The sequence below is a fragment of the Hylaeus volcanicus genome, chromosome 2 (genome assembly GCF_026283585.1).
Source record: "Hylaeus volcanicus isolate JK05 chromosome 2, UHH_iyHylVolc1.0_haploid, whole genome shotgun sequence".
Classification (NCBI taxonomy): Eukaryota; Metazoa; Arthropoda; class Insecta; order Hymenoptera; family Colletidae; genus Hylaeus; species Hylaeus volcanicus.
Genome location: NC_071977.1, coordinates 12,074,932 through 12,094,010, shown reverse-complemented (window position 1 = coordinate 12,094,010; position 19,079 = coordinate 12,074,932). Strand labels below are relative to the sequence as shown.

General features: G+C 33.3%; 3 protein-coding genes across 3 annotated transcripts in view; 2 read left to right on the top strand and 1 right to left on the bottom strand.

Annotated features, from left to right (window-relative positions):
* The window catches only part of LOC128872933 (serine-rich adhesin for platelets-like), a 94,059-nt gene that overhangs the window by 74,217 nt on the left and 763 nt on the right, over positions 1-19,079 (bottom strand). Inside the window, exons 2-7 of the mRNA XM_054116124.1 lie at positions 13,193-13,302; positions 12,902-13,113; positions 12,626-12,814; positions 12,373-12,516; positions 10,538-10,634; positions 5,012-5,176 (exon numbers count right to left, since the gene is read on the bottom strand). Coding sequence (XP_053972099.1) covers positions 5,012-5,176; positions 10,538-10,634; positions 12,373-12,516; positions 12,626-12,814; positions 12,902-13,113; positions 13,193-13,302 — 917 coding nt within the window. The remainder of the gene's footprint in view (positions 1-5,011; positions 5,177-10,537; positions 10,635-12,372; positions 12,517-12,625; positions 12,815-12,901; positions 13,114-13,192; positions 13,303-19,079) is intronic.
* Positions 9,412-18,817, top strand: LOC128872943 (fatty acid-binding protein-like). Its single transcript, XM_054116136.1, has 5 exons — positions 9,412-9,539; positions 15,633-15,832; positions 16,470-16,642; positions 17,114-17,218; positions 18,382-18,817. Exons 2-5 carry the CDS (start codon positions 15,763-15,765, stop codon positions 18,439-18,441), a joined length of 408 nt encoding a protein of 135 aa, XP_053972111.1. The 5' UTR covers positions 9,412-9,539; positions 15,633-15,762; the 3' UTR covers positions 18,442-18,817.
* Positions 11,473-12,361, top strand: LOC128872941 (cilia- and flagella-associated protein 299-like). The gene has a single exon (XM_054116134.1). It carries the CDS (start codon positions 11,653-11,655, stop codon positions 12,358-12,360), a length of 708 nt encoding a protein of 235 aa, XP_053972109.1. The 5' UTR covers positions 11,473-11,652; the 3' UTR covers position 12,361.

Below are 19,079 nucleotides of genomic sequence, written 5' to 3'. Positions count from 1 at the left end.
TTTGAAAAGGATTCACAACAGGATTCAACAAAAGTTTTGATCCTGCTGTGAATCCTTTTCAAAAATTACAAATATATCTTCATCTACGATAGGTCAAACTGAAACATTTCATTATGAATATTTATTCATGACTGTAATGGTTGCTTTCATGCTGTAGCATCTGAAATAATTTCTAAATTTCTAAGTTTGATTTCTCTTGAATATTTAGCCTCTTCTAAAGTAATTTTCAAAAGATGTATGGTAATCTAAGGTTGAGAACAAGCACGGGCCAAAATTTTCATTAATATTTAGTTTGCCTGTCAGAGTGTTCAAATACGATTGAAATTAATTTCGACAGCTCCTGTTACTCGCGACGCGCTCAACTCCATCCCTAATTGCAACTCTTCTAAATATTCGACGAAGGAAGCTACGAGACGATGTGTTCGTGTGCCACGTGTCTATAACACGCTTCTGCAATTAGGCTTAGGAATCGCTATTGTATCGGAGATTGGGGGGGGGGGGCGCGCCCTCCCTGGAACAGAATCTCGACAATGGGAATGCGAGCAATTTGCTGAGAGCAACTGACTCAATTGCGGCTCGATGAGGGAATTGGACCGACTCTAGCGATGAGGTACTTCGAATCAACATTGAATTCCATTCCGACGACGTCGTCGAGTCGAATGGAAAATGTCTCCTATCACTTCTTCCATTTCACTTCGTATCGACTCATTACTCCTGAAGAAGATCAATTTCTCAAACGTCATAGTTGATAATGAAAACATGTTTCTTAAAATCTTCAGACCTGGTGTACATATCATTTCTATTTTACTACAAAACAAAATTTATGAGGTCCTTTTGAAAAAAGTTCTTCTCTCTGTCTTGCGTTTTTCACCTTGTTTAATATTTTCACCCATTATTGTAACTAATCCTACAGAACTGTAATAAATATTCATCGTAACACAAATATATTTACTTGTGTTTGTTTCAAACAATTATTTCCCATTTGCTACCAATATTTGTCTCACTGCGGTTTACTAATTTCTTTTTTAACATTTTCACCCATTACAAACCTAATTCGTAGAATAAATAAAAAAAAATCAAATAAACTTTCCTGATGGAACCAAGCTAGATGCCAACCATCATTTTATATAAATTTTTCTACTGCTACTAAATATACAATTCACCATAACAAAAAATACATTCACTCTCAAACAATTATTTCCTATCTCCTACAAATATTCTTCCTCGTTACAATGATATACAACAACACCATGTGCGCCTATGGAAGCAAATGGGGCTCCAGACCGTGCTCTGGAATCCTCTCTAATCTGTTTAATAATTTCTTTGTTCCTTTCTCGGTCACCGAAGTCACGCGTCGAGTGCCGATTTTCCCTTACACGTTCGTTCCAGTCGTTAACCGAGAACGTCGAAACGTACAGGCAGGATTTGGATGGAAAAATTTCGACGGTGAAAACGACATTGGTCGGTGAACGACTGGCATACGTCGACGAGGAAGTTCAACGAACCCGTCGCCGTTGGAATCGCTACGAACAGAAACGGAGCAACTTTTCAACGGACACGAAAGAACATCGGTGAAACGTGTGGCCAGGGCGATCTGTTCCGATCTTCGTCCCTGAAGCAACAAGAAGCAGAGCATGACAGAGCCATGAAGAACAACTGGACACAGTTTGTTGGCAGCCGCTTATAAGGTGTATGAGTCATTACGAGATTCGCGTTTTCCAGCGCGAAATTCCTTGCGAGACGGCAATCCCCTTACTTTCTCGAACTATCGGTCGCTGGGTGTTCTGCTCCACGTTTCGGAGAAAATTCAGGTTAAATGGTCTTCCAGGGACCACTTAAGGGGGTGGAAGTACTTGAACATCTCGAAAAATGGAATCTTTCAACCCTTATTTTTAACTTCGGTCATTTAACACCACAAAATTCAATTTCAAGTTATTATGTAGCTATTATGAATGAAAATAAATCATTAAGAATAAACAAAAAAAAAATTTTGTTTGATAGTTGAACATGCCTACTATAATGTATAAAAACATTGACATTCCACAATTATTCGTTACGTGAAATAAAATTTCTTAAATAAAATCTTGTTTATTTCTGCAAAAAGAACAGAAAACTTTGGAATTGAGAAGCTGATTCCTGGTAGATAAAATGCTTAAAGATTCTCTGTATATTATTGGATTAATAAGGGAGTTCAGAGTCTGGATAAGGGATTAACTCGCATCGGTGTGCAATAAAATTTAATTGGATTAATGACGACTTAATCCGAGAATTTCATATGGATCTGTTGCACAGCAGGTCTATAATTACTCGCTTCGATTGCTCTATTCGTGACATGGAAATCTTCTCCGCGCTCCAGCAATAGATCAGCCAAATTAATGGAACATAGCTAAGCACGCTGCTCGAACGACGAGTTGGACTAGCATCGTTTTCTCTCGATTTTCTCTCCAGTGAGAATAATGAATTGGATGTGCCGGAATAGTCGCGGTACGTAAGAGTATGCTAAAATTTGTTTGCAATGGACCCAACGTATCTTTTAATGAAAGAATATCTTTTATGTAATATCTTTTCGATGAGATAGTTGCGAGGAGACTATAACCAGAGCTGGGTAAAATTGCATATTTTAAATAGTAAATAGTCAATAAATATTTTATTTCGGATCATGCAAGTATTTTATGAAATAAAGTATTTTATTTGACATCAAAAATTTTTAAGATGATATTTCAAATAATATTTTATTTCAAAAACACTGAATATATTTGTACCATAATTTGGAATATTTTATTTTACTAAATTATAGTGTAAAAAAAAAAAAAATATATATATATATATCGAATTGAGTAATTCCTCCTTTTTCGAAGTTGGATAAAAAATATATTTATTTTGGTAATCTAAAACGAACGAAGTACTTTTCCTCTGCATTATAAACATACATTCAATGTACTTCTTCAATGAATACTTCTATTAAGAATCTTCAATAAAAATCTTCATAAAATGAATGATGGAAAGAGATATTCTTCAATCGCAAAAAATCATAATACTTGCAAGAAATAGTTTCTCCATCTGTGTATCATACATACACAGTTTATTTTCAAATTAAGAACTATGGAAAGTATTCTATCTTATGCTTTATGTTATTAAAATGAAACATATTTTATTTTATGTGTTAGATTATCAAAATAAAATATTTATTTTCATGCTTTAACTATAGATTACCAAAATAAAATATTTATTTTCATGCTTTAACTATAGATTACCAAAATAAAATATTTATTTTCATGCTTTAACTATAGATTACCAAAATAAACTATTTTATTTGCTGAAATTTTATATCCCATTTTAAATACTATTTTGTTTGAATTCTGAAGAATCTATTGTTTAAAATAGTATTTAAAATATTTTTTCTACAAATATTAGCCACTTCTGACTATAACAAATGTGTTCGCTAATACCCTAATGACGCACGCGACGTTAAATATTATAATAAAAAGGGAAACGTTATGAACTGATACCAATCTAAACAAATTGTAGAGTGTGCTGCAGTAAGGAGGCAGCGCCAAACATTAATCCTCCTCCCACCACTCTGAAAAGGAATTTCATAATTAGGTATCTATGCTATGATATGGAAAAGACATTTCAAAAATCTGAATTTTAAAACGTTTTTTTTTTAGTTTCCCAAAAATTTGAAAAATGGAGCTGCCTCCTTATCGATGCACACCCCTCGATTTCAACTGACGAGAGTTGCACGCAATTTCTGATTTTTGTTCCAAAGTGTAAGTGTTCCGTGTCTGAACAATGAACAAGCTATGGCTGGGATTTTCTAGAATATTTTTAGAGTAACTAGGGACAACACTGGCTGCAGAAAATATACAGTGACGGGATGATTCAATTTCAGATGGAAATGGGAATCGAGCCAAGAGGGGATTACAGAAATGACGTAACCAATGGTATTTTGAAAGAAATCGTTGAAAATAGTGTAGGAGAGATAGCCTCAAGTATCGTTTAACTCTTGAAATACAGTCCCATTTGTACCCTTTTATGACTATTGAAACAATCGACCTCGAATAGAAAAATGAGCAAATGTAAGACTTGTGAGTGCTATCGATCTCCAAATATCGATGTTTAAATTTAAAGCAAAATGTTAATTCACCCCACCCTGTTCATTCAGGCTAATAATATCATCTGAATACAGAGGTGGGTAATATTTGTAGAAAAAATATTTTAAATACTATTTTAAATAATAGATTCGTCAGAATTCAAACAAAATAGTATTTCAAATGGGATATAAAATTTCAGCAAATAAAATATTTTATTTTGATAATCTAACACATAAAATAAAATATGTTTCATTTTAATAACATAAAGCATAAAATAGAATACTTTCCATAGTTCTTAATTTGAAAATAAACAGATGGAGAAACCATTTCTTGCAAATATTATGATTTCTTGCAATTGAAGAATATCTCTTTCCATCATTCATTTTATGAAGATTTTTATTGAAGATTCTTAATAGAAGTATTCATTGAAGAAGTACATTGAATGTATGTTTATAATGCAGAGGAAAAGTACTTCGTTCGTTTTAGATTACCAAAATAAATATATTTTTTTTATCCAACTTCGAAAAAGGAGGAGTTACTCAATTCGATATGTATATTTTTGTTAAACTATAATTTAGTAAAATAAAATATTCCAAATTATGGTACAAATATATTCAGTGTGTTTGAAATAAAATATTATTTGAAATATCATCTTAAAAATTTTTGATGTCAAATAAAATACTTTATTTCATAAAATACTTGCATGATCCGAAATAAAATATTTATTGACTATTTACTAGTTAAAATACGCAATTTTACCCAGCTCTGTCTGAATACTGTTTGCGTATTTCAGTTCTATATTCGCAAGGAAGAAGTTGAAAATGTATGATCTGACCTTGTTACTTGCGAAGTTATTTGTGTAAGTATTTCCAACGAAACGAAGTATCGCTATATTAATCGTAAGATTTTGTACTCACTCGGATCTCGTTGTATTTCGTGATAGAGAACAGTCAACACTTCCGAAGAATTCAGGTAGTCCGTCAATCCGTCGGTGGCCACCACTAAGAAATCCTCGGTGCCATCCAAATGGACGCATTTAATTTCTGGTTCGCCCGTTACGAATGGTTTGTATCGAACGTCGCCTGAAATTGCAAAAAATACATTAAATTAAACTTTTTTAATATCGATATTATGAGCAGAAGAATAATAAATTAACACGTTTGAAGATCGATACATAAGTTTTCGGTGCATTAAATAAATATGTCTAGGAGTACCATCTGCGTGTATTTCTAAATTCCATAATCGTATTTCTAACGCGTCTATAATCCTATTTCAATGCATTTCCATGCATAATCTTTATTCAAATTCTTTTCAGAATTTCACATTCTATGATTTAAAGGGTTAACTCTTCTAATTACAATTTTTCTTCGCGCTTTCCATCGTGTTTCGGAACGATTTATTTGCACATTTCGATGTATATTTCTTTACGAAAGTTGGCAATTATTGGAAGTTTCGTTCTCTCTGTTGCTCGCGAATTTCCGTGTTTCTTCGATCATTAACTGTACCGGGTTTCATTCATAGTCGTAGTAAGCCGAAGGAAAAAAACCATACAAATTTATAATAACCGGAAGCGTCTATGTTACGGTAGTGCCATTATTTAAATTAGCTGCGCCATTCATTAAATAGATAGTTAAAGTTAATTACGGTCTAGTTGAACACTGGTACACGCTTCGTCCATCGCGTGTTTTTCAGATGTAAAAAAAAATCATCGCTTATGCGCAATGGGTAACTGTAACAGTTATCTCGAATTCCATAAAATTGCACGTTACGGGAATTACATTTTTCCTGCTACTTTGTTCATTTTCGGCGTTAAAAGGTGTCGAGGGATGTTTACGTTCGAAAGAGAAATACATTAAACCGTGGCCTTTTGTATTAGGTTGTCCCGAAAGTTTCTTTCGCGAGTTACACTCAATTATTTTATGTGGTCGTGTTTATATAAATAGACAATCTAATTTCATAGATATTCATGTTGTAACAGTAATGGAGCAAAATGAATCGTGCACAATTCAGTAATGTAACATAAAACATAAACTATCGTGCATGTATTACTTATTAATAAAGCGAAAGAAACTTTTGGGACAACCTAATATTATACATGAAACAAAGTCCTAAATTTATTAAATACTCACGTAAGAGAGATATTATACTATCCATTTGTTTCTCGAGAATAACGCGAGGAATAAAAATTACGCATTATTCTTAAATGATCCTTCGGTACGGATCTCGCGATCGCGTGTGCGCGTCTCGTGTCCGCTCATATTTATTTCTGTGTCTAATTACTAACATTTTCTTGATTATCGTTGTTAGTTGGGTACGAACAACCCTTCGTCGCGAGTAATAGCGAGCTAATCGGCTGCGAATAGTAACAATCTGAGACTTTGAGATGAAACTAAAATTTATATCTCCGAATTGATTAAACATGTATAATGTATAATGTATAATGTATAATGATTAGACTGCGGATCTTTATAGATTTATAGGAGATTTGAATGTGCAAGAACCTACGAAATGCAAACAACATACAAGAATATAGAAAAGATTGAAAGTAAAGTTCATGTTATAACATTTGCAGAATAAAATAAATTCCTATTTGGGTTCAATTTTTGTAGGCACGTTCGCCAAGATCCTAACTTCATCTAATACAAAAATTAGTCCAAAAATTCTATCGCTAAAACAAATTGATGCTTCGTAAAATCCAGTTATTTATAATCTAGAAAAATAAACACCTAAAATTAGAGCTAATAGCAATTCAACTTTCCTGATCTTTAAATCACCATTAATCATGAAATAGCGCATTTCATATTGCTAATCCTAGTGCACCTAAAATAATTCAATTCATTATGATGAAGAATTCAATCTCATTATTACCAATTTCCTTCCTAAGTGTTGCCTAATATTCGATGCTAAAATTTCAATTTCAATTTGACCTCTTCAATCGTCAAATTGAAAATACGTGTCTACAGCAGAAACTTTTGTAAACATGGAGAGAAATTCCACCAGACAACGGATCATCGAGACACGCGTCTTCTAGCGATGCAAAAACGGCGTAATGAGCTGTTAATTATTCCGGGCATGCGATTGTATCAGCCACCCAGTAAAGCGTGCATTGCTCGGAGCATGGTTGCACGTACTATTGTGTCAGCGGTCGAACGGAACCAACAGGATACCCGACACGCGTCCAGAATTTTTTTTTCTTTCCTTTTCCCCACGATACCTAAGCCATAGTTGGCCAGCTGCTAGGACACCTTGCTCCTCCCTACTTGGCTTCTTTACAAACATGCAAAGAGTCAAATTTATCTCGTGATGCGACAATTAAGTTGCATAACTGCTGGAGTTCTAGACAATCTACAATTAGACAAATTTTTCCCCTGTTAGCTTCTGCTACCTAGTATTAACCTTTGTGATTCTACAGGGTGTTCAAAAAAAAGTATTCAATATTTATATGGTGTATAGGGCACACTGTACTGAGTAAAAAAGCTTTAGTAAACATAAGTCCAAAGGTGAACCGTTTCTGAGATATAAACATTTTTGTTTGCTAGTATCATGATTGACTTATTACTGAGTTTTCGATATTTATACAAGATTTTCCACGTGTCCACCGCTCATTTCTGTAGACGCTTGGCATCTTCTTCTTACAAAGTCGCGAACTCCCTCGAAAATTCCACATTTCTGTCGAATTATTTGACAAGCATGGTGGATTCCGTTACGTAGCTCTTTCAAGTCATTTATCGGGGTGGAATACACTTGGCTTTTTAAATATCCCCATAAAAAGAAGCCCAGAGGATTTAAATCGGGGGATCGAGGAGGCCATGCAACTGGTCCACCACGTCCACACCGTGTTTAAGTGCTCTCTCATGATACTAGCAAACAAAAATGTTTATATCTCAGAAACGGTTCACCTTTGGACCTATGTTTACTAAAGCTTTTTTACTCAGTACAGTGTGCCCTATACACCATATAAATATTGAATGCTCTTTTTTGAACACCCTGTATATCTAAAAGAGCTGCACCTGTTTACTCTACCAACGACCTCATGCTGTGAATAATTACAGGTGCAAAGTATTTATTTATCTTTCATAAACGTAGTTTAACTACAGTGGGTGTAGAATAAATTCGTACACCGATCAATTTCTCAAAAACCCACTGTATATAGCAAATTTATATTAGTAGATTCTGTAGGTACCAAAAATAATAAAAATTATCTTCATACTTTTGTAAATATTGCTACAAATAGAAAAATGTATCGATTAGAAGCTTATTAAATTAGAATGTTGGAAAATTCCAACTTCATTCCGTATTAACGTTTGAAGAAAATTAATTTAATACGAATATCGATTGCTTCATTTTGCGCTCATCTAAATTGACAAGAAAAACGAATAGTAAATCCACCAGGAACATGCACTCTCTGAAACTTGCTCGCCGAGGTTATAGTAGAATCAAGTTTCATAAACCGCAGAAACAAGGCTACAAGAACCAGACGCAATAAAATAATTAAGAACGTATGAGAACAGCCCGGGAACTGTGCTACAATTAAAAATTCTTTTTATCGTCTTTATTCTATTGCAATTCAGCCGGTCGACAACTTTTCAACGAATAACAGAACCCCATTAAGACGATTAATCTTCGTGAATGAAATTTCGTTACGGATTGTTAACGAATGAATTTAAACATTAGAAGAAGAAAAAAGTTACACATTGTTCGTTAATATATTGTCAAAGTACCCAGGATGTTTTTAATTGATATAAATTCATTACCAAATTTTTTGTACTTGAAGTTAAAAAAATGCAAAGTCCTATTATGATAATTTTCTATTTTCTCTTAACCATAGTTGAAATATTTTAGCAATGCAAAGATAATTATCTTTATTAAAAGAATTCAGAACATTATATTTTTGAAATATATCTATGTATGTAATGAACAATTCCAACTTCAAAAGAAACAACTAACTAGAGTTGCCTTAATTTCAATTATACAATAATAAATTGTACTACTCACTATGTCAAATACAGTATAAGTATTTCTGAAGTATAAGTATAAATATTTCTGAAGTATAAGTAAAAGAAAACATAATCTTTCATTACATTAATATCATTACAGTATAAACAAATTACTGATTAATGACTGTAAATTACAAATGTAATTCACCATTAAGTAATTAATTTCTGCTTGACTAATGACTACGATTATCACGTTCAGTTCTTATAATCAGCTAAAAAAATAATCATGAAGTAATCAATCATTGCTCAATTCTGGTTGAAAGCAACGCTTTCTGATGCGATTGACCGATTACAAGAGAATACCTGCACCGCCATCTAGCGACTGTTAGTTTTCTCTAAGCAACAGTGAATGTCAGTGGAAGACAGACGATAATATTGTGTCAAATTGAAGGTAGAATTGATAGTGCAGAGTAAAGGATAACCTGTGCGTTTTCGCGTATCGTCGGACGTAAGTACGAAAAGTAAATATAAACAAATAATAGATGAATGTCGACAAAAATCAACGATATAAGGCCACGCCTTAAAAATGCGCAGTTTCCTTGTTCCCTGTTAACATTCGTTGAAATGTTATGACGATATGCGATAACCGAACGTATTTTTACGAAGCTCCTCCGAGGAGTTAACCTCAACTTTCAACTAGAATACGCGAAAACGTATGCAAAGAAGTTGTAATTATGACTTTCTCGACTGTCTTTTTGTCTTAAACGTTCGTCCACGCAATTATTCAACATAATTAAACGTGTTATTCGCGAAGAGAATTGACTAACGTGTTATAAGAATAATGTGCAATAAAAATTTTTCCGATGCAACTTTTACTGTATTGTAACTTCTTTTAGATGTACTTAATAATAAAATTGGAAAATCGATGTCGACCATGGTTGTTTTTATGTATCTGTTATAGATCTGGACCAAACCGATAAAGATATATAAATAACTGTCACCCATAGATACTATAACCGATAGAGATATACAGTAATATAAGTAATTGTTTGATTACACAAATATTTCAATAATGAAATAATCCCTTTCTTAATACTGATATTGTGTTAAAAGGAACTAACGTGACGAATGAAAATGAAAAGCACTATTTTTTTTTACATCGTTGCAGTTTCTTAATGCTTTCAAATGTTTCACTCATGTTTCATTGAAATATGTATTACTTGCTTTATATGACATTGATATGAACAAATTTGCTAATAATTTGTAATAATAATAAGAATATATAACCAATGCATAATTTGAGAAAATTTATACTATTTGGGTAATAAAATGTTTTATTAGTACAGATTTTACTATGCTTCCAATTATATTTTGTTCTCTTTATTTTTACAAGTAATAATGACATTACTTTCTTCAAATATGTATACTTTTAAAAAGCGACAACTATGATAATTATTAATTGCTATAAATTTTCAAAAAGACAAAAGGAAATAAAAATTCACTCACCTATAGCTCTTGAAACACTTAAGACTCCATTAACCCGCATGATTCCCATACTTTCCATCACCACTCCTCCCATTTTTTGTATTCTTCGTACTTCATCCTAGGAATGAAAACTATTGTTTTTTTGCACGTCACATGAACTCTTTTAAACAATAAAGATATTAATAAATAACGAAGGAGAGCCAGATCTCCGCCATACTACAGCCAACGAGCAAAAGAAAAGCGCGGCATCCCATTTGTCTTTGCCTAACAGCGCATGCGTACAAGTGCATGGCTTCGTGCGCCTTTTGAATATCACCTTGCTAACATTAACTCTTTTATTCAATTGAATTCACGCAGCTTTCGATTACTTTCTCATAAAATTTGATCTAGTATTTTATACTAGTATTCCGTAATATATTCCGTATAAATTGTATGAATGTACAATACAACAAGTTGTGCACGTCTTATAAATTTGTAATATACAGTGTGTCTCAAAAATGTTGTAACACCGTGAAAGAGGTGGTTCGGTAGGTGATTTGAAACAACTTTTTCCTTAGCGAAAATGTTGTCCGAGGTTTCGTTGAGGAGATATTAACAGAAAACACTGACCAATCAGAGCGCGAGTATACCGGTGGAGCGGCCGCGGTAGCGTATGAGCGCGGCCGCCTAGCGCGTAGCCTACGCTCAACTGGCATACTCACGCTCTGATTGGTCAGTGTTTTCCATTAGTATCTCCTCAACGAAGCCTCGGACAACATTTTCGCTAAGGAAAAAATTGTTTCAAATCACCTCCCGAACCACCCCTTTCAAGGTGTTACAACATTTTTGGGACACCCTGTACAAAGCTAACTCAGTAACCAATGATAGTCTGACTTTTACGGCGCATGCGTTAATAGACAGAGATAGATGGAAAGTCCCGCGGTTTCTCTCGATTTTCAAACGATGTGACATTTCAGGCTTGTCTTCCCTGCTCTATCTATAACATCTCTATGTTTTAAATACACTACACTATACATATTAAATGTCAATTGTTTTCTGTGCAAGGAAATCGTAACCAAAAATTTTATGTCAAACCAATCATTAAAATAAGTATATAGTCAACTTAAAATCATCGATTTACGAAATTATATTTAAAAATGTCAATCGTAGGAACACAAATTGACAGTGATAAAAGATTATTAAAATTCAAAAATTATGAAGATTATTTGGATTCTCTGGTAACATTTGTTGACCTTGGATATATAGGAAATCTTTATACCGCGCGTCAATTAGCCGAACTCGGATATCGTTGTACAGGCGAGACTCTTAACGAAGATGCATTCTATCGACGTTTGAAAGCTGTGAGAGATTTGCTATTTCCGATCTATAAACCTTACGAGTTAACGTCAGAATTTGTAACACCGAGCAACGCAGTAATGCAAGAACTTGCGCTTCGCGAACGTTTAAATAGACTAAAAATCGTATCCACTATTATATTCGTAAGAAATATGACGAAACTTCAATTTGAGATCTCTGGTTACATTGACTTTAGTGAGAGACTCGAAAAAGAAAATTGGCTTCCATATTTTCAAGGGAAAAAGAAACTATGGCCTCAAGCATCTGATCTCGCGTATTATCACTGGAGAAGAAACAAAACGTGTTTAAATGAAACTTGTAATTATCAACCAATTATAGATCCAAAACAAGGTCTTAGATTCAAATACTGCCATGATAGACATGTAATTACCGTGGATCCTAAATTACCCACTCCAGGCGTGAATACGACAAGAGTAAGAGTGCGTTGTCCAGAGTATGAACATGTAATATTATATGATCATCTTAATCGAAGTAAAAGCCACATTTAAGCGCGTACTTACTTTACGCTGAAGTCGATGTGGATTCACTAATTGAACGACACTGTCACGTTTTATTAGCATGGCTGACGAATCTCCTACCCAGGCAACATATAACTTCTTATTTAACAATAAGGTGCAAACTGCGGTTGTACCACCACATATTTTCTGAAAGAAAAATATTAACAATAACATTAACGATACATACTTATTTCAGCAATATATTATTCTGTACTTGTATACACCAAGTAATAATAAATAAAACTTCGTTACTTACTTGTGTCTTAGACTTTTCTATAAACTGTGTGTCTGTCTCGATAAAAGCTTCGCGTAAGGCACGCTCTGGATCTGTAGGATAATATATGCTTTCTGCTAAATACTGATGAAGATGAGTAGCAGAATATACAGCTGCATCTTGTCCTCCGTGTCCATCGAATACTGCGTAGTAATTTGCTACGGAATCGTCCTAGAATTTTCAATTATTCATCAAACAGAATGCTCACCACCTGTTATTTGCCTACATATACAATAAAAATTCAGCATTAATGTTTACCTCGATACCAAACATAGTGTGTAAATCATGTATGACCACGTAACGATCCTCCATTCTCCTTCTGCAATTTTTATTTCCACCTGCTATTACTTGAGGCAATGGTGTTGAAGGAGGAGATGGTAGTAATGCCAATCTACTATTGTCCAGGTAGCGAGTACATATTTCATTAACTTTACCAGTAACGGCTTGCATTAATTTCAATGAAGTGTATGCTGCAAGATAATATACACTGCTATTAAAAACTTTCTTTTTCTTAAATAAAATACAAAAGTTCATGACAAAGAAACATACTGTTTTCTTGCGGTTTATATCCGTAATCTTCTGGTTGTTTTTTACACATGGACAAGATTTCCTGTATTACTTGATGAACCAAGTGTGCTTGTAGGCTTGATGGACATGGCCTAAAATATTACAAAATTCGTCCAATATGTAACATTCAAAGATTTCGTAATAATTTAAATTATTTTACGCTGTTTCGGTATCGCGTGAAGTAACAAACGTTACGATTCGATCACTGCTCTGAATGTAGAAAATGAAAATATAATCAAAGCAGAATGTTTAAAAGCAAAGAAATATACGTAATATATAATCAGGAAAATTCGATAACTACAACCTCCTCGTTAGAACCATGGATTTTTCGTTTCGAAATTCCCTCCATCGTAAGCATAAAAAGCATTCTACAATTTATCTAGAAATAATTATAATTCTAACCAATCTTAGAAACGTCTGTCGGTATTGTGCTTTTTATTTATCATTATTCGTACCTTCGTATCTTATCTAATAATAACAGTAGCACGATCAAATATGCCGTTAAGTATATAAGGTGTTTTCAAAAGATTTATTAAAATTTTGGGTATGAGTTACAATAAATAAAACGAGTTTATAGTAGATTTTAAAATATCCTACATGACATATAATGCACGAATATTCCAGAGATACGGAACGTTAATAAATCGGAAATATACAGGGTGTTAAAAAAAAAGCATTCGATATTTATATGGTGTATAGGGCACACTGTACTGAGTAAAAAAGCTTTAGTAAACATAGGTCCAAAGGTTAACCGTTTCTGAGATATAAACATTTTTGTTTGCTAGTATCATGATTGACTTACTACTGGGTTTTCGATATTTATACAACATTTTACACGTGTCCACCGCTCATTTCTGTACACGAAATTGAACAAATGAAATTGACGAAATTGTCGGCACTTGAATGGGAACATTCAGAACACAATTTATAAACATTGACATAAACATCGCATGCGATCGAAGCAAGTAAGTCAATAATGATACTAGCAAACAAAAATGTTTATATCTCAGAAACGGTTGACCTTTGGACCTATGTTTACTAAAGCTTTTTTACTCGGTACAGTGTGCCCTATACACCATAGAAATATTGAATACTTTTTTTCTAACACCCGGTATAGATAAAGATGTCGAAGAATTGATAAAAGATGGACAACTTTTTATCTGTTATACGTAGACTGGGGATCTTTATGCAAAATAAAATCTTTGCAACCGAATCCACGTAAATTGAACCTAAATAGGAATTTATTTTATTCTCCAAATATTATAACATGAACTTTACTTTCAATCTTTTTTTATATTCTTGCATGTTGTTTGCATTTTGTAGGTTCTTGCACATTCAAATTTCCTATAAATGCATAAAGATCCGCAGTCTAGTTATACGTTAAGTAGAAATTAGTATCTTGATTGTAAAATGAAGTTATATTTTGCGTTGAAGGAATAAAAATTGATTTATGCAGCTATGCAATCGAATGGCATTAGAAATAAAGCGCTACATCTATGAAACATATTTCGTTCAAACGAGAGGTCATGGTATAGAATCTATAGATACGAATACAATGGAATTAGAATACAATAGAATGAGCGTTACTATTTATCTACGATTTTTCTTTCAAGCCTCTAATATCTACAATAATTTTGTAATAAAAGTTCTACTAACGATTTAACAGTTTGTCGAATATTTTCATGTTTTTGTGATACACTTCTGGTTAAAACGTATATCGGTTCAATAATGGATTCTGTTGTAGTCACGTGATTTTGTTTACCCAAGTGTCTCGGCTCGTTGAATAAACTATGCATAGCCAGTGTTGCCATCTCTACTAATTTTAAAGGAGATCTAATCGTTTTATTGCAATTTGCTATTTTACTGTTTCTTGAAAGATTTTTCAATTTTTCGTCCTTCTTACAGTGAAAATAAATTCTAGAATAGTACACACGTACACAAATGCCAAAAGCAAGAAATGAACTCATTCCTTTTCCTCTGTGGACTTAAAATCCCTTTGTTCTAAGTTGCAATTAATTCCTACAACTCGTACTCAAAGTTTCGATGAATCTTTATGCAACACTTTTTAACTGACTTCGAAAAGAAGGAGGTTACTTAATTCGACATGTAATTTTCTTTTCTTTTCATGTTTAATACACAAACATGTCCCATCGAGAATACAACTGTTAATTTCTTCCTGAAAAGGAAGTTGGACCGTTTAAACGTTCAACTTCGCGGCAAGGAATGTCTTAACATCAAACATGTTGGTTTCCATCTGATATTTGCCGTGTAAGATAACGTATCACAATTTAGATATGAGAGACCTATGGAAAGGAGAAGTAACTCGCAAAAAGCGTTTGCCACGAGAACAAGGAGACTGCGCTTTAGATAACGATTTACCCATAATTGTAAACACAAGCCACAGCGAGGAATATGTTTCAAGGTTGTTGAGATCCGAATCTTTCGAACTGCTACAAGACGGCACGATTCGAAATAAAAGCATTCTACAACCTTTGACGAATCTCGACGCGCCGGTATCGCCGATTCTAGAGCGTTATCAACTGGAGCAAAAAATGGCATCGATCGTCGGCAATTATCAACACGAACGCAATGAAAATCTCGACGAGTATTTCAAAGCTGTGGGTATGTTGAATGGAGTGGGCAAAAATGAATGTGCCGTACCCTACGATGGTAGCAAAAACAAGTACAATATATAATTGCTGGAAAATCTGAACGCAATTTAGGATTTAATCATTCCTTTCTGAAATATATAGAAAACCAGACGTGTCTAAGAACTTGATTATATCCATGTGTACTACTTTCTTACATGTTCATTTTAATTAAAAAAATATTTATACATTTCTATATAATCATATAACTGTTTTTGAGAATTTTCTGTATATTACGATTTTGTGTTTACTAAATATTTAATGAATCAAATAAATGATTAAAATACCGACAATTTTAGTGCATTATTTATTTAATATCTGTTATTGAGTTCAGTGGCGTAACTGAAATTTGTTTTCAAACGGAAGCCAACCCTCTAAATCTTGTGTAATATTAGAAAAAAGAATCTATTTTTATTAAGTAATAAAATTAATTCTTCGAATTGAACAGACTCTGGTTACGCCACTGATTAGAGTCGCGAGTTACATCGAAGGAAGAGACTTTTCTTTTTCATAGGGACTTAAAATTGTATTACACGTGGAATGGCATTCGAAACAATGGAATATCGAGTAAAAATTAAGTCGGTATTGTTTCCACTTGTATGCACTCATAGGTGTACCATACATTCCACGGAAAATGATGGCCATGTCCAGTCCGCGACTGGAAATATCGAATGACGGTGATAAATGGACAATTCGCACAATTTCGATGATTCGCACAGTAGAAGTGACGTTTACTCTCGGTGAAGAATACGAAGAACACATGCCTGCTGGAGTTACATTGAAAGTACTCTTTACCTTATTTTTACGAAATTAAATTCGATAATATTCTTTACTCTGATAACATTAGATTATTCAATCCTTATTTTATCTTTGGATAATTACTAGGATAATTCAATTGAATGATATTTTTTATTTTTACGACATTATTATTATTCAATCTTTATTTCTAAAAGTGCAAAGTTTCTTTCGCATTATTAATAAGTCATACATGCACAATAGTTTATGTTTCATGTTACATTACTGAATTGTGCACGATTCATTTTGCTCCATTACTGTTACAACATGAATATCTATGAAATTAGATTGTCTATTTATACATATAAACACGACCACATAAAATAATTGAATGCAACTCGCGAAAGAAACTTTCGGGACAACCTAATTGTATATTCGATTTGCACGCAGAATACTTTCGCATTCGAAAGATAGCGTCGTCAACGTTGATATGAAAGAAAAGGGTTCTGTTTCTGTTTAGAATATGACTACAATGGAAGGAGATAGCCTGGTGACAGTTTCGGTCAGTCCAGATAACAACAAAGTTGTACGGAAATACGAAGTTACAACGGATGGTGTAATCTTGGTAAGTTCTGTTTATACCTATAATTAAATGTGTATAATTTGCAAGGAATTTGGAAAGATCAGCGATGCATTATAATCTCAATGGAGACAAAAGCAAAATGGAATCTGAAGATCTCATCTAACGAAATAACGAAGAGTATTTTTAAATTCAATCTCATTTTACGGGGACAACAAATCAAACAAATTATGTAATATACACGAAAATATACAGGGTGTTTAAGCTATTACTAGCCAGCGTTTTTCTCGTAAATGGTACATATGACAAAAAAATTAAAGTAGGAAAAATTCATACTGTTTTTTGTGTGCAATATAACCAGGTATATAGATCTGTCGTATTTGTACTATTTTCTGAGAAATGAAGGTGACCTTTAATTTTTTAAATGGAATGGTATATTTTTTGTATAAAAATATGGTAGAGTATCGAATTCTAAATAAAAAAGTATTGACCTTTATTAGCCGTAAACCTCATAAGTAACGAGTAATTTCACTTTATTACTTGAAAATTTTCTTAATGTAATATGGAGATGGACATTCAACCTTGTCACAGATTTCCGCAGGACAGCGATGTGTACAGGTATGGAGCTCCTGATGAAGTGCTAGGTGACAGGGATGATGTTTTTCTTTACAAAGAATTCGTAGTACACTTGTTTGAATCTCCATCTTGATATTACGTTAAAAACATTTTCAAGTAATAAAGTGAAATTACTCGTTACCTGTTAGGTTTAGGGCTAATAAAGATCAATACTTTTTTATTTAGAATTCGATACTCTACCATATTTTTGTACAAAAAATATACCATTCCATTTAAAAAACTGAAGGTCACCTTCAATTCTCAGAAAATAGTACAAATACAAAAGATCTATATACCTGGTTACATTGCACATAAAAAACAGTATAAATTTTTCCTCTTTCATTTTTTTGCCATATGTACCATTTACGAGAAAAACGCTGGCTAGTAATAGCCTGAACACCCTGTATATACAACTTTTGTATATTTAAATTGCAAAAAAAATATCTTGAAAAGTATCTCTGTATTCTTCTTTTAGAAAAGTTCTCGTTCGAAATAAATATTTCGTTTAAGAGATCATACAGTTGGAACGCATACGTAAAATGTACACGAAACAATGTGTACACAGATATTAATACTGTATTCTCTATTTTCAGACAATGACCCATGAAAACAGTGGCCAAGTGGCGAAACGCTATTTTAAACGTCTTTCGTAAACCGTACGGCAATTTCAGCGGAGAAAAATATTTAAACTCTTACATTCCATTTAAAACGAACGTATAACTCCAAATATAATGTTTTTTTTTTAATATCCTTATATCGTAACGGTAAGTTTTTAATACTTCCAAGAGCTCCATTCCTACAGTACAATGGAGACATGCAAAGGCGAACAAAAGCCGCGTGAAAAGCGTCTACGCTTGCCAGATGAAAAAAGCCGTGGATCGATCACAAACGTTCCTACTGTCATTTAGAGCATGTGCCGCGCCTACTTTTACCGTTTGTCACGTGTTCCTCGACACGACAAACAAGGATAAACAATAACTGTATCACGTGTGTACGAATACGAATAAAGACTCGTTTAAACGCACAAAAGACCTCGCGTTGTTTGATCAAAAACTCCAAGAATATTTCACTGAGGTACTGAGATGTAAAGGCAAGCTACAAAAAGAAATGCTTTTAGTCTTTACAAGCTACTACATATAATCAAGTATACCAGTAATAATAATCATTTTTGTAAATTTGTCATTTCTATATCGTCGACAATGAAATGATTCTTCTCTTTGAATTTATCTTTTTAGATTTTAAATTTTATGTAATAAACTCTGCATTCTATGAGTCATCTGAAGGTTAATGT

Bases quoted from the DNA above. Each gene is read 5' to 3' on its own strand.
- LOC128872941 (XM_054116134.1), top strand. From the start codon at position 11,653: ATGTCAATCGTAGGAACACAAATTGACAGTGATAAAAGATTATTAAAA.
- LOC128872943 (XM_054116136.1), top strand. From the start codon at position 15,763: ATGGCATCGATCGTCGGCAATTATCAACACGAACGCAATGAAAATCTC. The intron at 15,833-16,469 runs GTATGTTGAATG...ATGCACTCATAG, and splicing joins CGAGTATTTCAAAGCTGTGG to GTGTACCATACATTCCACGG. The intron at 17,219-18,381 runs GTAAGTTCTGTT...CTCTATTTTCAG, and splicing joins CAACGGATGGTGTAATCTTG to ACAATGACCCATGAAAACAG.